At 38.5% G+C, this 17,050-nt stretch overlaps 2 protein-coding genes across 2 annotated transcripts; one reads left to right on the top strand and one right to left on the bottom strand.

Moving 5' to 3' along the window:
• Positions 1 to 470: 470 nt before the first annotated feature.
• On the top strand, positions 471 to 4,466 carry LOC149390632 (uncharacterized). The gene is made up of 6 exons (XM_089619817.1): positions 471 to 558; positions 2,478 to 2,485; positions 2,558 to 3,460; positions 3,568 to 3,955; positions 4,093 to 4,323; positions 4,378 to 4,466. Exons 1-6 carry the CDS (start codon positions 471 to 473, stop codon positions 4,464 to 4,466), a joined length of 1,707 nt encoding a protein of 568 aa, XP_089475943.1.
• Positions 4,467 to 6,533: 2,067 nt separating this feature from the next.
• LOC149390633 (pesticidal crystal cry8Ba protein) lies at positions 6,534 to 14,709 on the bottom strand. Its single transcript, XM_089619243.1, has 23 exons — positions 14,434 to 14,709; positions 14,271 to 14,342; positions 13,565 to 14,167; positions 13,258 to 13,487; positions 13,101 to 13,166; positions 12,894 to 13,028; positions 12,612 to 12,730; positions 12,224 to 12,529; positions 12,043 to 12,130; positions 11,839 to 11,944; positions 11,627 to 11,740; positions 11,348 to 11,511; positions 10,825 to 10,945; positions 10,478 to 10,702; positions 10,220 to 10,410; positions 9,945 to 10,112; positions 9,500 to 9,605; positions 9,148 to 9,285; positions 8,639 to 8,800; positions 8,347 to 8,547; positions 7,585 to 7,779; positions 7,425 to 7,496; positions 6,534 to 7,033 (listed from the first exon to the last, which is right to left on the bottom strand). The coding sequence occupies exons 2-23, from the start codon at positions 14,319 to 14,321 to the stop codon at positions 6,881 to 6,883; spliced, it is 3,714 nt and encodes a 1,237-aa protein (XP_089475369.1). The 5' UTR covers positions 14,322 to 14,342; positions 14,434 to 14,709; the 3' UTR covers positions 6,534 to 6,880.
• Between the last annotated feature and the right edge of the window lie 2,341 nt (positions 14,710 to 17,050).

Genomic DNA, 17,050 nt, shown 5'->3' on the forward strand with positions numbered 1-17,050 from the left:
AAAGCGATGTCAATTTTATAAACTAAACGACGTGAAACTTAGAATAAATACACACATTACTTAGCAACTAAGTAAACAGAGCAAAAGCCAACTAAACCGCCTAAACCGATTGAACTCGATATCCATCTCCGGTGAGATCTTGTTCACCAAGGCCGATTCTCCGTTCGCTACTAGTGATGAAGCCGAATCCAGATCGGATTCCAGATTCACGCAAAGCTAGGTGTTGATGGAGGCTCAAGAAGATACATACCTTCTCTGGCCGCCAAGCTGCTTCCCGTCGTCGATCTGCGCATCGAAATCCTCATCACTGAAGACCCGCCATCGACAACCCCTTCGCTGATGAACATCCTCGCCGGCGAACGTTGCTTCGGACGTCAATCAGCCTTATTACAGAACAAAGGTCGAAGAATTCGCGACGGCGAAGACATGGCAACACGGAGAAGTTGACGAGAGAGTCGCGGGAGTTGGAGATGGCGGATTTGATATACTCGACATCAGAGAGGTTTTCGACGTTTCAGAGCCGCGCGACACAGCCAGAGACAGCGGAGCCTCTCGGAGGTAAAGCTCCAACATATCGGAACGACCTTTTGTGAAAAACCGATTCCAATGTACACCTCTCGGCGGGAGGGTTTTATTTAGAGAAAAAAATTGGTGTGAGGAGCGAGCGAATGAAATCCAGAACAAGAGAGCGAAGAGAGAAAAGAAAAAGACATGACAAAATTGTATAATAAAATTTCTCCTACTAATTTTATTAGTACAATTGTCCAAATTAGTTTATTTTGAAAATAATCTTTGATTTTGAGGATAATCTAGTCTTTTCCCTTTCCCTAATAAATTATAAAAGGGAAACTTGATAAAGCATGTGATTTGAAAACCAAACCATGTTTTGGTTCCCTTAGGAAAACCAAGCATCTCACCTTGTAAAAAGTCCAAATTACCCTTAAATGAATTTTTTTTTCAAAATCAATCCTTCACTCACTCATTCTCCTTCCCTCACGTGTGGTTTTTCCCTTTTCAATTCTGAAACAAAAATATAAACGCACAGCCCTCCCTCCCATTCAAAACCCAAAAAAAAAAAAAAAGAAACCGAGCCCTCTTCTTTCAGTTTCCTTCCTCGTCAGTTCCCTTCCTCGTCAGTTCTCCGTCGTCAGTTCTCCCCGTCGTCGCCACTCGTCATTTCGGTCCTTCGTCGCCAGTCCAGCATCCTCGGGAACCAACAGAGCCCTCCAGCCGAGTCGCGAACCAACCGAGCCTTCTCTCGCGAACCAACCGAGCCCTCGTCGCCAGTCCAGCCGAGTCGTGAACCAGACGAAGATGGTGAGTTTGTTTTGAGTCCCATTGTTTTAGGGTTTGTTAATGGTTTCATAATTATTTAGAGGTTTCTTCGGTTATGACTTTTTAGGGTTGTTTAGAATATGTTTCGGAGATTTTGGGTTTGATGGTTTGAAGTTTCGATGAATTTTTGGTGATCTTAATTGTTTTGATATGAAATATTGGGTATTATCGGTGTGAAAGTTTGTGATGTAGTTTTTTTTAGACATTTCGGATTTTTTGGCTGTGAAGTTCATAGAGGTTTGAAGGGATTTATGAAGATTTAAGTTTGCGTTGGATTTTTGGCTATCGATTTATTTTTGAAATTTTTTTTCAGAGTTTTCAGTTAGGTTATGTGAAGGATTTCATAGTTTATAGTTAGTTTTTGTAAATGATTTCAGAGTTTTCAGTTATTTTATGGAATGGATTTCAGAGTTTTCAGGTATTTTTTGTAAATGATTTCAGAGTTTTCTGTTAGTTTATGGAATGGATTTCAGAGTTTTCAGTTAGGTTATGTATAGATTTCAGAGTTTTCAGGTATTTTTTGTAAATGATTTCAGAGTTTTCTGTTAGTTTATGGAATGGATTTCAGAGTTTTCAGTTAGGTTATGTAAAGATTTCAGAGTTTTCAGGTATTTTTTGTAAATGATTTCAGAGTTTTCTGTTAGTTTATGGAATGGATTTCAGAGTTTTCAGTTAGGTTATGTGAAGGATTTCAGAGTTTTCAGTTATTTTTTGTAAATGATTTCAGAGTATTCAGTTATTTTATGGAATGGATTTCAGAGTTTTCAGTTAGGTTATGTAAAGGATTTCAGAGTTTTCAGGTATTTTTTGTAAATGATTTCAGAGTTTTCTGTTATTTTATGGAATGGATTTCAGAGTTTTCAGTTAGGTTATGTAAAGGATTTCAGAGTTTTCAATTATTTTTTGTAAATGATTTCATAGTTTTCAGTTATTTTGGAATGGATTTCAGAGTTTTCAGTTAGGTTATGTAAAGGATTTCAGAGTTTTCAATTACTTTTTGTAAATGATTTCAGAGTTTTCAGTTATCTTTTTTTATGGATTTCAAAGTTTTCAGTAATTTTTTGTAATGGATTTGAGTTAGTTTATGTTATTATTTGGAATGGATTTCATAGTTTTCAGTTAGTTTATGTAAATGATTTCAGAGTTTTCAGTAAGTTTTCAGTGATTGAATCTTTATTTCGAACTTTTCTCACTTGTATGACAACTTATCATTTTTTTGTAGGCACCGAAATATGAGTTGGTAGTCCCCATCTGTAAGGAGTACAGTGGACAAATAAGTTTCAGAGGCAGCGGGTACTTGAAGGAAACAAGCGCACGATTTATAGCATTCGGATTACAGGCTAGGTTGAAGGACACACAATTTAGTTGGATCGATTCCCCTTCCGTTACGGGGTTCAACTTTAATGATGTGATTATAGACCAACTTCTCCAACGACGCATCAAGCAAAGATATGCGGATGCAATTTACTTTGGTATCGGTAAGAATCGTATCCGTTTCGGAAGAACCGAGTTTGCTTTGACAACGGGACTGAAGTTTAGTGCGCTTCCGTCAACGGAAGAATTCGAGAAGCACCTTTCAAGCAACCGTTTGTTGAAGACGTATTTTCCTGACCCCGAACACGTTGATGACAACGACAAAAAACTTCACAAGGCACCGTCTGTTGCTGATTTAGAGGCAGCTTTTCTGAAGTGCACGAACGAAGAAGACTGCAACAAGCTCGGACTGTGTTTGATTGTGGAAGGCGTGATACGAGGGAAGGATAGTTGGCAAGGTATTTGGGAGGAGTTGTTAAGTATGGTTGATGAGCTCCCATACTTTATGCCGTTTCCGTGGGGCCACATTAGTTGGGCTGCCACTCTCGAGGGGTTGCTAGCGACGGACCCGAAACACCTTCGTAGCTTATACGAGAATCGAGGTAAGAAGCAGAAGAAGGTTCAAGACGCAAAGTATGTGGTCAACGGGTTTCTTCATGCGGTTCAATTTTGGGCGTACGAGGCCATAGAGTTTGTCGGTGTAGAGTACGGCAAGAAGTTGAGCGAGAATAGCATTCCGAGAATGCTCAAATGGGTGAGCATGAAACAAGCAAGACAGAAGGGGTTCACAAAAAAGTTAATCCGACAAAGCGTATGTTTTCTCACTTTTTTTCTTCGAAGATTTTGTGTACATTTTCAGGTTCATTTCGACGTTTTACAACTATTATGTATGATTAATTTCGAAGTTTTGTTTTATAGGTGGAGGCAACACCGACTCTTGAGCCTACCGATGGTGAGAAGAAGTATCTCTCCATACTCGAGAGACACTCATCTAGTATACCAGAATATCCGGGTTACAATTCTGTTGTAGCTCACAAGAAGTCGGCGTACGTGAATGAAGAGGGCGTTGGCCCACCGCGTGGAGATGAGAATTTTTCAATACTTGAACGACGTTTGAGTGATGTGGAGCAGAATGTTAAGAAAATGTGTAGGGAGCAGAAGCGCATGAGGAAGCAAATCATGAGGTGGCAAAAAGACACGACTGAGAAACTCGATTATTTGGTAAGTGTCGTCCCGGGAAGCGCTACACAAGAAGAGAGGTATCCATCGGAGAAGTTTCCACGGCGGAGGTCACCATCGCCACATGGTAATCTGTCTCAACTGTGAATTTCGAAGTTTTTAGTTTTATATTGTTAATGATTTCGGAGTTTTATGGCTTTTTTTATATACTGTTTCGAATATTAGTTATTAATTTTTGGTGTTTTGTGACATAATTTTTGGCAGTGGAGAATGATGAAGGTTTATTTTTTGACCCTGACGAAGCTGTCAATATTCATGATGAAACTTTGGACCCTCCGGATGATGATATCGGTAATGGTGAAGAAGAAGAAGATGGTGAGGAGGAAGACGATGAAGATGATGACAACGATGAAGATGATGAAACTTTGGACCCTCCGGATGTCAACGATGGAGATGATGACAACGATGAAGATGATGAAGAGGAAGACGATGATGGTGAGGAAGACAAGGTTTATGTTCTTTTTAATTATTATATGTTGGATTGTGTAGTTTCGAAGAGAAAGAGCAAGCGGCCCATAAAGTATGATGATTACACTCCATTGAACACAGCCAAACTGAAAAGCCTGAAAAAAGGGTGATGAACATTACTTTGATAGTGTTGGAGACTAGTTTTTTGGATGAAAATTGGGTTTGTAATGTTTGTTGATAATTACTTTGGTAGTTTTGGAGACTAGTTTTTTGGATGATATTTTGGTTTGTAATGTATACATGAATAACCCGAAATGTCTGAAATCCTTGACAAAAAATTACTGAAATGTCTGAAATCCTTGACAAAAAATTACTGAAATGTCTGAAATCCATTACAAAAATGAACTGAAATGTCTGAAATCCTTGACAAAAAATTACTTAAATGTCTGAAATCCATTACAAAAATTTGCCCAACACATATGTCCGAAGAACTGCCAGTGGATGAAGGCGTACTTACATTTTCCTCCAAATCGGGAATTGAAACATGTGCATCCCATAATTTCGACTTCTTATGAGGCGTCGCCGGTACTGGCTCTGACATGGGAATATCATTATCATTCATAACCGGATCATCCTCACAATAGAATCCGCTTGCATCAAAATCTTCCTCATCATCGCCATCCTCATCTTCCTCATCATCACCATCCTTACCTTCCTCATCACCCTCTTCATCGCATGGCGCCTGAAAATCATTCACCTCGACGCTAATACCTAAGCATGCTACCTGAGAATTTGGGGTTGGTGAAACTGCCCTGCTTGGAGTTGTACCGAGAGCTGCATCAACAATGTTTCTTTTCACGGGGGTTACGCACAAGGAAATCCTCAGCTTGGAGTGACCAGAATTCTCTAACATAAATGACGTCACACTAGCGTCCGATGCCAAAATGAGAGGAGGCATTGGTCTTCCAGCCCAAACATACGCAGCTTCAAGTTTCAAATCGTATAACGACTCATCGACACAAAAAGCTTCATACATAGCGATTAATAGCTCCGTCCGAGATATGTCTTTCGCGAGTGCACGCAGTTCGAATCGCGATTCATTAGTATATTCCCATTTTGTACCTTTGTTCACCCAAGTACCATCAAATAAACAACATATATTAACGTTTGAACCTGTTAAGAAGTTAAAAAGTATACATTAGAAGTCAAATCTGTACAAGTTAAAAAGTTCGAAATGAAATCGAAATAACAGTTATAAACTTCGAAACTACAGACAACAATTTCTAGTTAAAAAGTTCGAACTGAAATCGAAATAACAGCTATAAACTTCGAAACTACAGACAACAATTTCAAGTTAAAAAGTTCGAAATGAAATCGAAATAACAGCTATAAACTTCGAAATTACAGACAACACTTTCAAGTTAAAAAGTTCGAAATGAAATCGACATAACCTTCGAAATGCAATCGAAATGCAATCGAAATAACAGCTATAAAGTTCGAAATTACAGACAACAATTTCGAACTTTTTTCTGGATCCAACATGACGAACTCAAACTCTTTTTTTTCAGGAAATCAAACAAATCTCTTACAAAATATCGTCGAATTAGGGATCGAAACTTACCCATTCGTGCGTGGGGGTTTGCCGTGCGTGGAGGTTGGCCGTGCGTGGGGGTTTGGGACGGGAAGGGCTCGGTTTCTTTTTTTTTGGGTTTTTTGGGTTTGGGACGGGAAGGGCTCGGTTTGGGATGGGAGAGAGTGCTGTGCGTTTTTTTTTTTTTGTTTCAGAATTGAAAAACCACACGTGAGGGAAGGGAAGGGAAGGGGAGTGAGTGAGTGAAGGATTGATTTTGAAAAAAAAAATTCATTTAAGGGTAATTTGGACTTTTTACATGGTGAGATGCTTGGTTTTCCTAAAGGAACCAAAACATGGTTTGGTTTTCAAATCACGTGCTTTATCAAGCTTGCTTTATCAAGTTTCCCTTATAAAAACTACGGTCGAGAAGAAATAATTATAAAAGCTACAAATTAACCTAGTTCTGATCATGAGTTGTGATTAAATTTTTAAGATGAACTGTTCAAAAAGAAAGAAGTGTTGCTAAATTATAAAAACTAAGTTCGAGCAAAAAAGTAATTATATAAGCTACGAAAATGAACTTACAAACATTGCTGTAATGACTTTTATCCGAAATTCTTCCATGGGCAGAAATAAAGATAAGGAAAAAAAAAAGGTATTAAGAAAGAATGAGACAATCAACTTCCATATATGATGATATATAATAAAGGTAACAAAAATGTTCTAAAAAAGAACCCCAGTGCAAAAATGCAATAGACAGCAATTTTTAGAGCAGCTGGCAACTTGCTCCCTCTACAAAATTAGCAGGTGTGTGTATAGTACTTATATTATATTAGGCTGTAATTATAGTACATTATTATATAGCTGTATACGCATGTTGATGGAGAGAAAAAGGCGATAATCAGCAAATGCTCTCTTCTCGTGCTCGATTGATATTGATAGTAAGTCTGCTTCGGATAGAGACGGTTACTCAAATTGGCAAATCGGTATGTACACGAACAATGTCGGACATTAAAAGTAGTAGTTGTTATCCTTGTGGCCCGGGGCGTCCTTGCAGAGTATGGATCTGACCTCCATTATCGATCTCGGCGGCTCCACATCTTTCTCCAGCAGCGCGTTTCCCAGGAGCTTCTGCATCTGAGACGCAAATGTGTCTTCCAAAATCTGTGCCAAGTCCAAAAACATGTCCGGCGCTCACATGAGAAATCATCAAGGGCGTATTAAAGAGAGATGAAAAATAGGCGAACATGAAACTCAAGTGGAGTTTGACGGGAAACAGTATATTTCTTATTATTTCCAAGGAAATTTTCTCACAAAATCGAAAATTTAGGGTGTGGCTTTTTGGTAAATAATCAAAAGTGAATTTCAGTTTTCCACTCCTTTTCACTATAGGTGAATGAAATCTCCCTGAAATTTCCTTCAAATTAGACAAGGACCTTAGAATGATATTTATTTTGTTTCCCTTAAAATTTCCGGGTTCAAATTGCAATTTGACACAAAAATAAATAACGAAAGATAAGAAGTAGAAATGTATTGATGGGAAAGAAGAGCTTACAGAGACAGCGATGCGGGAGCCCTTGTACCACGACCTATTCTCTTTCCTGTTCTCCAAGAAGCTGAGAACATCCTGGTACGGAAGTCAACACAAGTGTTAATGACAAAGGAAAATCGCGAGAATAGAGTTTGAACTTTGAGCACTCATAGAGTTGACTTACTTGTCCCATTCGGTCCCAGTAATTTCGGCAGATTGAAACAAAAACATGGGTTGCAAAGATAGTGTGAAGGTGAGTCACGGTGTTGGTCAGCTGGTCCCTCATTGGCTGCATTCTGCTCCGGACATCTGATTCCACAACACTTTCCTTGGAATCTTGGAGGATCTTTTTCAGCTTCGTCGCGCTATGTAACTTTGACTGAAGAGGACAATTTACGTTAAACAACACGTCACGGAATTATTTTTTTCACAGAATGGAAGAGAACGAGACAGCTTTATTTAGATTAGTTATGAAGAGCAAAATCCGTGGGGGAAAATCAGGGGAAACTGAACTATGTCGAGAATATGACTTTCTTAAGTGATTTTCCACTGTCTACTTTTTAGTAAAAAGAATATGAAAACTCAGTCTACTTCAAATTACGTTATACATTACTATAAACTCAGGTCCCTAGGTCTACTTTTTCTTTAAACTAGAATTCAGTCCCTATGCCCCCCCCACCCCGCTTGGAAATCGACTGAGGGCCTGACCACTAGACCAACAACTCTTACGTTTACGAACTCGTACCTTCTTTTCTCTCATAATTTCATTAACATAACGAAAAAAAATACATAAAGTAAAGAAATTTTTTTTCCTTTTGTCAAATCTACAACTCCTTAATTATGAAATCCTTTTATCCACTTTCACTTTCATAATAGATGAACTTATGGCCATACGTGATATAAAAAGGAAAAAGAAATAAAAAAAAAAATGTTCAACGATACTCACGTTCTCAGCCAGTTTTTCTACAACTGCTTGGATATAGTTTCTGAACTTGGCTCTAAGCATGACTGTAACTTCACTGAGACGCTCTCCAGGAACTGCATTTCCACCATCGGGGATGCAAGAACCCCATGATTTGAACTGAGCTTCTATCCTGGGCCGCAGAACATCAATCATCCTCTTCAAAGAATTCAACAAAATCCCGAGCTGAAAACGCAAAATCGGAAAATTTCATGCCTTAATATACGGTCTGCATCTTCAGGAACCAAAAATAAATATGACAGACACGGAAACACACCTCATCGGGGACGGTATAAGGGTTTACTGTTCTTTTAGTAAGTTTTTGAACATACTTCAGGCCGAACTTTTTTGGCGTCAAATTTTCCTTCAGTGGTGACAGTACATCTGCGTACTGCTTGTCTAAAGCTTCTACTATTGCCTTCTCGACATCGGCAACAGCCTTTATTGAAAGGAACATCAAATACACATACAAATATATACATAAAGATCAGCATATCGCAATTAATTTATGTATATTAATAAAACACTAGCTTCTCTGAAATCAAGATGTGTTGCAGAATATAGCTACGACTGAAATGGTAAGCAACATCAACTGGTATATCTATATTTGCTGCCTGTACAGTTTTTAAGTTTTAACCTCTTGCAATCGTGGTGGGACTAAAGTGTCATGTGTAAAAATGGCAATGAGTGTTTCAGAGATAACTAGATAGTAAAATTCGAGAGAACTGTCAAACGAATGGATAACAAAAACAACAAAGGAAGATAGTGGAGCTCATATTTACATACCTGCTCCAGTACAAAAGTGTACTCGGGCCACCGACATATGATGACCTCATAGTCATTCAGAGTTTCCTTCAGTCTGTCATACATGTCATCAATAAAAGGAGTGGTAGAGTGTTGTGTTCTGACTCCAGACCATTTGACCTGAAATTTTATAAGATTATATCCCCTTGTTATTTTTTCAGCAAAGAGACGTCGAATCATAAGTTAAATTACTTTCAAGAATTTAACTTACAATTTAATGCAGCCATCAAACGAGAATAAAAATAAGTTTAGGGAGTTTCATTACAAATACAAATATTAATAAATAAACTAAAAAAAGTTATCATGATCTTGCTACATAAGGAAATAGTGGCACCTTATCTAACTTGCAGGATTCCAGCAAGGAAAGGCGCTTGTCCTGAATCCACACCATGATATAGAGGTTGAACAACTCTTTCGCATCAACTCCATCTTTTATAGGACTGAAAAGACAGAATTTGGGTTAGAAACCAAACAAGTACTAACTTCTTTTTTTATTTTTAAAAAACTACCAAAATTAATGAGAAAATTTAACAAAACATTATAGATAAATAAATAAAAATTAAAATAAAAAATAAAAAAACCATTATTCTTATCACTTCATCTTAGAAATTACTTATATTTTCTCTAGTTCCAGATACCCCCAAAAAGCTGCTGCAATAATCACTTTTACAGTGCCTCGTGCTTTTTTAAATTCTTTCCCAGAGTGCTATAAAGATGGGTAAGAAGCTAGAAACCTAAGCTATCAACAATAAATCGGTGCAGAAGAAGAATAAGCAAACCTGATTCCCCAGCCAGCAATGTCCCTCTGAAAATCGGCCGTCGCGATAACGAGTTCTGCAACTGGAGGTGAAGGCCCTGTCGGTGGGCAAGCAATGAGAAAAGCACGTAATCTAGTGCAGAGCTCGGTGCTGTATATTGATGCCGAAAGATTTGGAAGGTCAATGAAACTGTGAAGACGGGTAAAAAAACGGTAGTTAGAAGAGCAGAAAAACACAATCGAATACCTCCAAAGACTTGCACATGAAAAAAAAAAAATTAATAATAAGAAAAGTACCTTGGAAGAATATGCGTATTGTGGATCTCAATATCGGTTAGGATTTCATTCCTCACGTTTACGCACACGGACTTCATTTTCTGGTATGCAGTGGACAAGGTAACGTTATCCATCAAAGCCCCATCGGTGTTGTTGCTGATGTATTCGTCAGTCTCCGTTAAATGTCTTCTCGATCTTTTTCTCGCAGCAACCTGGCAACCCAGTCCTCTTAGTATGACAGTATTGAATAGTTTGGCATCGGGGCAACCAATTTCGTACCTGGAAATAATGGCATAGCGCATTCTGAGCCTCTGGGGACAAGATGTCATGAAGAAGAGTGTAAAGTTTAATGGCTGGTTCCAGAGCAGGAGCTGCGACTCCACAAGCGGGTTTGAAGACCTCCATAATACCCGAGAGCGATGACTCATCCAGTGACTTGTAATTTTCGAAAGCTAGAGATAGTATCTGTTCGATTTGATCTTTGGTCTCTCCGAAAATTCGATTCTACACAAAACAAAAAAAACAAAAATCAATAGTCAGACACAAAACGAGAGGATAAAGACCGGTGCAAAATAGAAACCACATAAGGATTTGCATGCAAAATAATAGAAAGCGTTTGGTCTTACCTCTTGATGGCTCAATGTACTTTTGCTGTGACCTTTCATCAGAACAGGAGTCAGCAAATCATAAACCAACACAAGACAATCGGCCGTTGGTGTGGCAACATCCATGACGTATGAAAGATATCTGCTTAATAGAATGATAGAAAATTAAAGTTGCATCGTTGTATATCGTGAATTACAATTTAGAGAAAGAGTGTGAGTCCCACATCACTAAAGTATTAGAATCCTCTTGGGAACTCTCTCCTCTTTTTTATTCAGGACAACAAATTTTTTATTAAACTGAAAAAATCAGTACCCGGGGGAAAATAAATAAATTACAAAGTGCTTGGCCAATCGTGAAGGATGGCTAACGAATAGGAGCTAAAATCTTTAGCTAGAACAGATAGCGACCGACTTAGGAACACTCTCCTTAATAACTAGCTTATCTACCCAAGGGGTTGTAACAGCCACCTAGTGGTTTCTAAGCAAAATCAAAATTAAAATAAATAAATAAATATCTAGCCTAAGAGCAAAAAGATTGCATCACCTCAGCTTCGTATAAACATCGGAAACTCCGTAATATGATGCGAATTCTGTTAACAGCCATTTCCAGGGACCGTGCAACAGTAGATTCCTTTGCTGAAAATGTTGAATTTTCATAGCGACTTCCAGAACCAAGTCATATGCCACTGTTTCGGCCACAGAACCACACTGTACCAAAAGTGAAGGAAGAAAGAGAAGCATAAGAAGAAGAGGAAGAAGAAAAGTCACATACAAATATTATAACGATGACCATCTAATGGCCAATCACGCTAGAGAAACTCACCTTGAGATGACTGTTATCGTCTGAGCTTGTCGAGTACATTATATTAAGCTGTAGCTTGCCCACAAGCTCATGCTCAGGCTCGCGATATATTGACCACCATCGTAACTTGTCCGACTATATTCACTTTGATAGTTAGAATTTTGAACCATATATAAAAACTACGAGTTCATAAATATGTTGTTAACTATCAAACTGAGTCGAGAATACATTACCGGGTCATCAGCAATGGTTGCCACTTGAACAGTCACGCGGCCAAAATGCTTTGCCTTGGAATCTTGGATTTCCACAATCAAATCATCTCCCAAGCTGTCTGGAAAGCTGTAAAGTGGTCAGCACCTATGTATCCAACAGATTCAAAAGCAAAAGAATGAAAAGAAATGAAAAACAAGGTAAGAGATCGGGACATGAATACATACAAAACATGGGTTTCACCGGATCCAGGTTGCATTCTCACAGCATCTTCTTCTTCCGTGCTTTTCAGTCTTAAGAAACAAGAGTACGTTTCTGGAGACATATACGGCCTCAAATTATTTCTCAATGGAGAAATAAATAATCTAGATTAAGTACATGGACTAGACATTCACATTATACACCTACCTTGTGTGACTTCATATGATGAAGAGCTATTACGAAGAGTTGTTACACTGGTTTTCAAAAGACCAGAAACTTGTTTGATGTATTGAGTACCAGCTTGCACATACGCAAAGCTTTGCCGCGAAAACGAACCATTTGCAGGCATTCGAGGAGCAACGCGAATTTTTCGGAGAGCTTGCCATCCAGAAGCTATTGCTGACTGAAAGCTTGAGAACCGGTATTTGATTGTTTCCATTTTGATTGACGGCGGTCTATAAGACGTTATGCTGCATCCAGTAGGTGGGTCCAGTGACAATTTCACTTTACGCACTGCACAGAAAATAATGTCTCTTATTTCTTCTAATTCAAGTACTCTCAAGAGCTAGATCGTTGAGCTGGCATTTGACTTTACCTTGCACCTTCATCTTCCCAACCATTTTCTTGGGTTTAGAAGCAGCTTTCTCGCCAGCCAGCTCTGAAGTCTGCTTTGCCATTAGTTCTTCCTCGGACTGTAAAAGCACTTTCCTTAGTCTACAATTTGCAGAACCAAGATTTCAGCGTCGTGAGATATAGTCAACAAGGACACTATTGAGAGAATATTAGACAATTTAAATAAGGAGAAAGGGTGATATGATAGTTAGAGGAATGAGCAGTCCAATGGAAAAAGAAATGCGTTAGCGATATTAGTACTGACCCAAAAGCATCCCTGAGAAGAGCACACTCGTTTTCCAAGAACATGGGCGCTTCCATACACTCCATGGCCCACGCGTGAAGGCAAAGACGCACACACGCATCATATGCAACCACCGCATGCCACGGCCCCAGAGCGCTGATGTCCCGCAAAAATAAATTAAAATTTAAAAAAATTAAACATTATCATATTGTTTTGTATCGTAAATACCTTGCATGAAACGCCGGGACTCGAACTGTGCCAGACAAGGTAGCCGCTTCGGAACCAGTGGTACTTCTGCACGTACAATCACAGACCATACAACAATTTATAATCATAGCTGTAACTCTTCTAATTGTTGATTTAACGCTTTATGACATGAACGAACCTCACGAATTGTTCAGGCTTTCCGTTTCCTGTTTTACCATCAGCCTTCACCTCGGGCGTGGTATTCACTTTCGGCAGATCTTTCCCATTCGGAGTACTATGAAGCTTAGAAGACGGAATTTTCTCCGACGCTCGTTTTATTTCCGGAGCCAAACCGCCGAGCGGCGGCGCACTCGGAACGTCATCCTCGTCAGAGAACTTCCCGTTCTTCGGCTTTCTCGAATATAAATTCTGAATAAATCGTAACAATTAAGCACGAGAAAATTCGACCAAGATAAGAAAAAAGACATTCTGGATGAAATACGAACCTTGTCGACTGCGCTCGCGCTTTCGACGTGAATCGTGGATGGGACGCTCGAAGCGTAACCCTCCGAGAATCGATGACTCCGTTTCGCCACTCCGCCGTTGATGCTTCCTCCGACGTGGGTGGTGGAGAACTCCGAGCTGGCCGCGGAGTCGTCGGAATCTTCCTCCGTGAACCCGACCGGAAACCTCCCATTGGCGGCGGCCCTGGCTGAGCTGACTCCATTGACGTATCTTCCGATCCCGCCCAGCGTCTCCACCGACGACCCGACGTCGGACTGAGTGTAGTACTCGCTGCTGTACCGCGTGTCCTCTCTCCTCCCCGCCGCCGGCCGGCGCTGCGACGGCGGCGACGACTCGACGGAGTAGGTTCCGGCGGCGCCGTACCCGTCGTCCTCGGAGTCGTCGGTGGAAATCTCGATGTCGGAGGCGGAGAGGCTTCGGTCGCCGGGGATGGGTCTGGAAATGGGAATGGCGGTGGCCGGCAAATGGCCGCTTCGGAACTTCGACGGCGGAGGGAGGCCGAAGCCGCCTCTTCCGCCGCCGCGGAGTTGGACCATCGGATCGATCCTAGGTCCTAGATTCGCGCTGGAGATCGGAACCTCCTTCTATTTCAGGACCAAAAAAAAACGGAGATGTCAGAATTAGCAAGTGCTCTGATGTTACACTAGTTTAGGATAGAATAAAGGTTGAGTTTGGATAAACACTGACCTTCTCTCTTACCCAACGAAGAGCACTTCTGTCGAGTCCTTCGGTGAACATGTAGTCGAGTTTGGTCTTCACCTGAAAGCAGAAATCAGAAATCCACAAAAACCGAAAGGAATAAAGTGGCGGAGCACAAACCTAAAAGGTAAAGAGAAGAATGAAAACTTACATAAGAATGGAAACGAGTCCGAAAGACGGCAATGCCGATGCAGAGACCGTATGTGAAGGAAAAAAGAAGACTTGTTTGGGAAAGCGGATCAACTTATATCTACTCTCTCTCTCTCTCTCTCTCTCTCTCTCTCTCTCTCTCTCTCTCTAACAGCCGTCAACACTTCGCGAGATTTTAGAAAATATGAACATAGAAAATTTTGAAAAAGCAACAGAGAAATAAAGACAAAAGTTGCGGTTCGAAAGCTAAATGCGTTTGTTTCAGTTGAGCTGAGAGAAAGAAACCCAAATATCTGTATCTCTCTATATTTCGCTTCAAATCTGCGACATAAGAGTGCTGTTGGGTGTGAGATACAACAACATTACCATACTATGTTCTTTTTTTTAATTATTATATTCCTGTCTTTTTTTCCCAACTAATTAAAGACTAACAAGCATTAATAAGAAAAACGTTCCTTCTCTGGTCACACTAACGACGACGTATCACGGAAATGAGAAATGAATACGAGTATTGAAGCTAACATAATAAATCAATCAAAATCCTTAATGACAAAAATAGTCCGAGAATAAAGTGCACTTAGATGGCCAAAGCCAAGGGAAAGGATGTAACGGGAAGTATGACGTGGCAAGTGTGAATTGAGCTACGTCTTTTGGTCTTCTTCTAAATCGTTTTCATATAGTCAAAAATTAAATAAATTTGGCGAACAGTGTAGTGGGGACGCTTTGGTTTTCTGAGGGGTCCCATATAAATATGTTGTTTGTTGCCCATACTTCTTCAAATTTTGTATATTAACTTGCTTTTTGCGGTGCGTGGCTGAGCTAAACGACACTGGCTTCTCTTGCTTTATCCCAAAATTTTCAAAATTCTTTGCACAAAATTTTTAAAGGGAAGTATCATTAAAAAAAAAAAAAAAACTTAGGTGCATAAAGTCATGAGTATATTAGGTAAGAAAATGTGAGAATTTTGGTGTTCCTTATTTTACATAATTCAGTTTTTGCATGTGCAATTATATATAGACATATTAGGATAAAGTAAACGATAGTATTTATGCTTCATCATATTTTTTTTTTTTTACATTTGTGAGATTAACACAAAGTCGAAGTCAATGCAAGAGATGAAATCTCGCCCTAAAACCCGGAAAATTGACGACTTCTATCGAGCTTATTCAAATAAGCAAGCGATGTAGTATAAGGAAAGGCAATGAAGGACGAACTCGTCTACATATGTCTCCCAAAGAAGCGCATCTCATCGTAGTATAAATTATCTTCTTCAGAAGAGATTGGGACGTTTTTTTATTATTATTATCGCATATCTCTCTCTCACTCTCAGTTGTGTTTACGAGCTCGCCAATCGTATCTCAACCGTAGTGCTCGTCGCTTGTAATCGAGATCATAACATTAATGAATCGTTAATTTCTCCCATTTAATTTTGGGCGCTCTAGATTTCTAGCCAAAATCAAACTATAAAATTTGGATATAACCAACGTTTTCAAACGTTTGTGAAAATAGTCAAATAATGTAAACTGACACATCCAATTACATAAAATATCCTTAACAAATCAAATGAACAATATAAAAACGATTTGTTTTTTAATTTGCAATTAAGGACAAGTATAAATGTATTCCGATTTTTAAGAAATAACAACAACTGACACGAGAATAAATTTTTATGTATTTTCTTCATGATAATATCTCTTTCGTGATTGATTGACTAAAAAAACACCCCATAATCGTTATTTTGAAACAAAAACACAAAAATTGTTCATTCATTTACCTTTTTCAGACTACCAAAATAATAAAAAAAAAAAAAAAAAAAAAAAAAAAGAATTTCAACGAAGAAGATAGAGGAATTCATGATTTGTGAATGTACTGAAAATAATAGGAAATAATCTGAGTTCATTCAAACTCGTAAGTAAGTGAAAATTATTGGCAATAATGTATATATTTTGTTTGCATTGTCATTAGAAAATAATATTAGTTCGTTTGAACTAGTTAATAAGTAGAAATTGTTAACAATAATATATATATATATATATATATATATATATATATATATATATTGTTTGCGTTAAAACCAGTGACAAATACCCGATATAAAAATTATATGTAATTTTGTTTAATATTTTTCAGGAAAATATTAACCAATTCGACGTTATACATTAAAAAATAATTGCTTCACAAATCGGCATCATTCAAAATAAAATAGTTTATTCAAATCAACCCTTACTGTTTTCTAATAAATAAATAAGGAATTACTTGTTTACAATTAAAACGGCCGAACTTTAAAAAAAAATACAACTAATGCTGAAAAATAGGAAAATAACGTGGCATATTTCAAAAATTTGCTAATTATAAAAACACTCGCTAAAAAATGCTAACTAAATACTACAAATATGTGGCCTAATAACTATATCTGTAATTATTTTAACACACGCAAAAAAAAAAACCGCTAATTTTGTTTAACTAAAATTCATGATTAAAGATATCCTAAGAATGTTTTTTAGGATAATTATTCATGAGCATACTTCTTCTGTTGTTGCATAGTAGATCTGATGGAGCATGCAAGTGTTGAGCTTGCTAAATAATGTCGGATTCAAACCCGAGTTGTAGAGAAGCTG

The sequence above is a fragment of the Urtica dioica genome, chromosome 7, assembly GCF_054948205.1.
Source record: "Urtica dioica subsp. dioica isolate 48M chromosome 7, U.dioica_male_clone48M_v1_H2, whole genome shotgun sequence".
In the NCBI taxonomy this organism is placed as follows: Eukaryota; Viridiplantae; Streptophyta; class Magnoliopsida; order Rosales; family Urticaceae; genus Urtica; species Urtica dioica.

Coding starts and splice junctions, on each gene's coding strand:
- LOC149390632 (XM_089619817.1), top strand. CDS start 471: ATGGCGGATTTGATATACTCGACATCAGAGAGGTTTTCGACGTTTCAG. Junction 3,461..3,567: donor AAAAGTTAATCCGACAAAGC/GTATGTTTTCTC, acceptor TTTGTTTTATAG/GTGGAGGCAACACCGACTCT. Junction 4,324..4,377: donor TGAAGAGGAAGACGATGATG/GTGAGGAAGACA, acceptor TGGATTGTGTAG/TTTCGAAGAGAAAGAGCAAG.
- LOC149390633 (XM_089619243.1), bottom strand. CDS start 14,321: ATGTTCACCGAAGGACTCGACAGAAGTGCTCTTCGTTGGGTAAGAGAG. Junction 9,286..9,499: donor AATCCTGCAAGTTAGATAAG/GTGCCACTATTT, acceptor ATAAAATTTCAG/GTCAAATGGTCTGGAGTCAG. Junction 8,548..8,638: donor CTTATACCGTCCCCGATGAG/GTGTGTTTCCGT, acceptor TTGCGTTTTCAG/CTCGGGATTTTGTTGAATTC.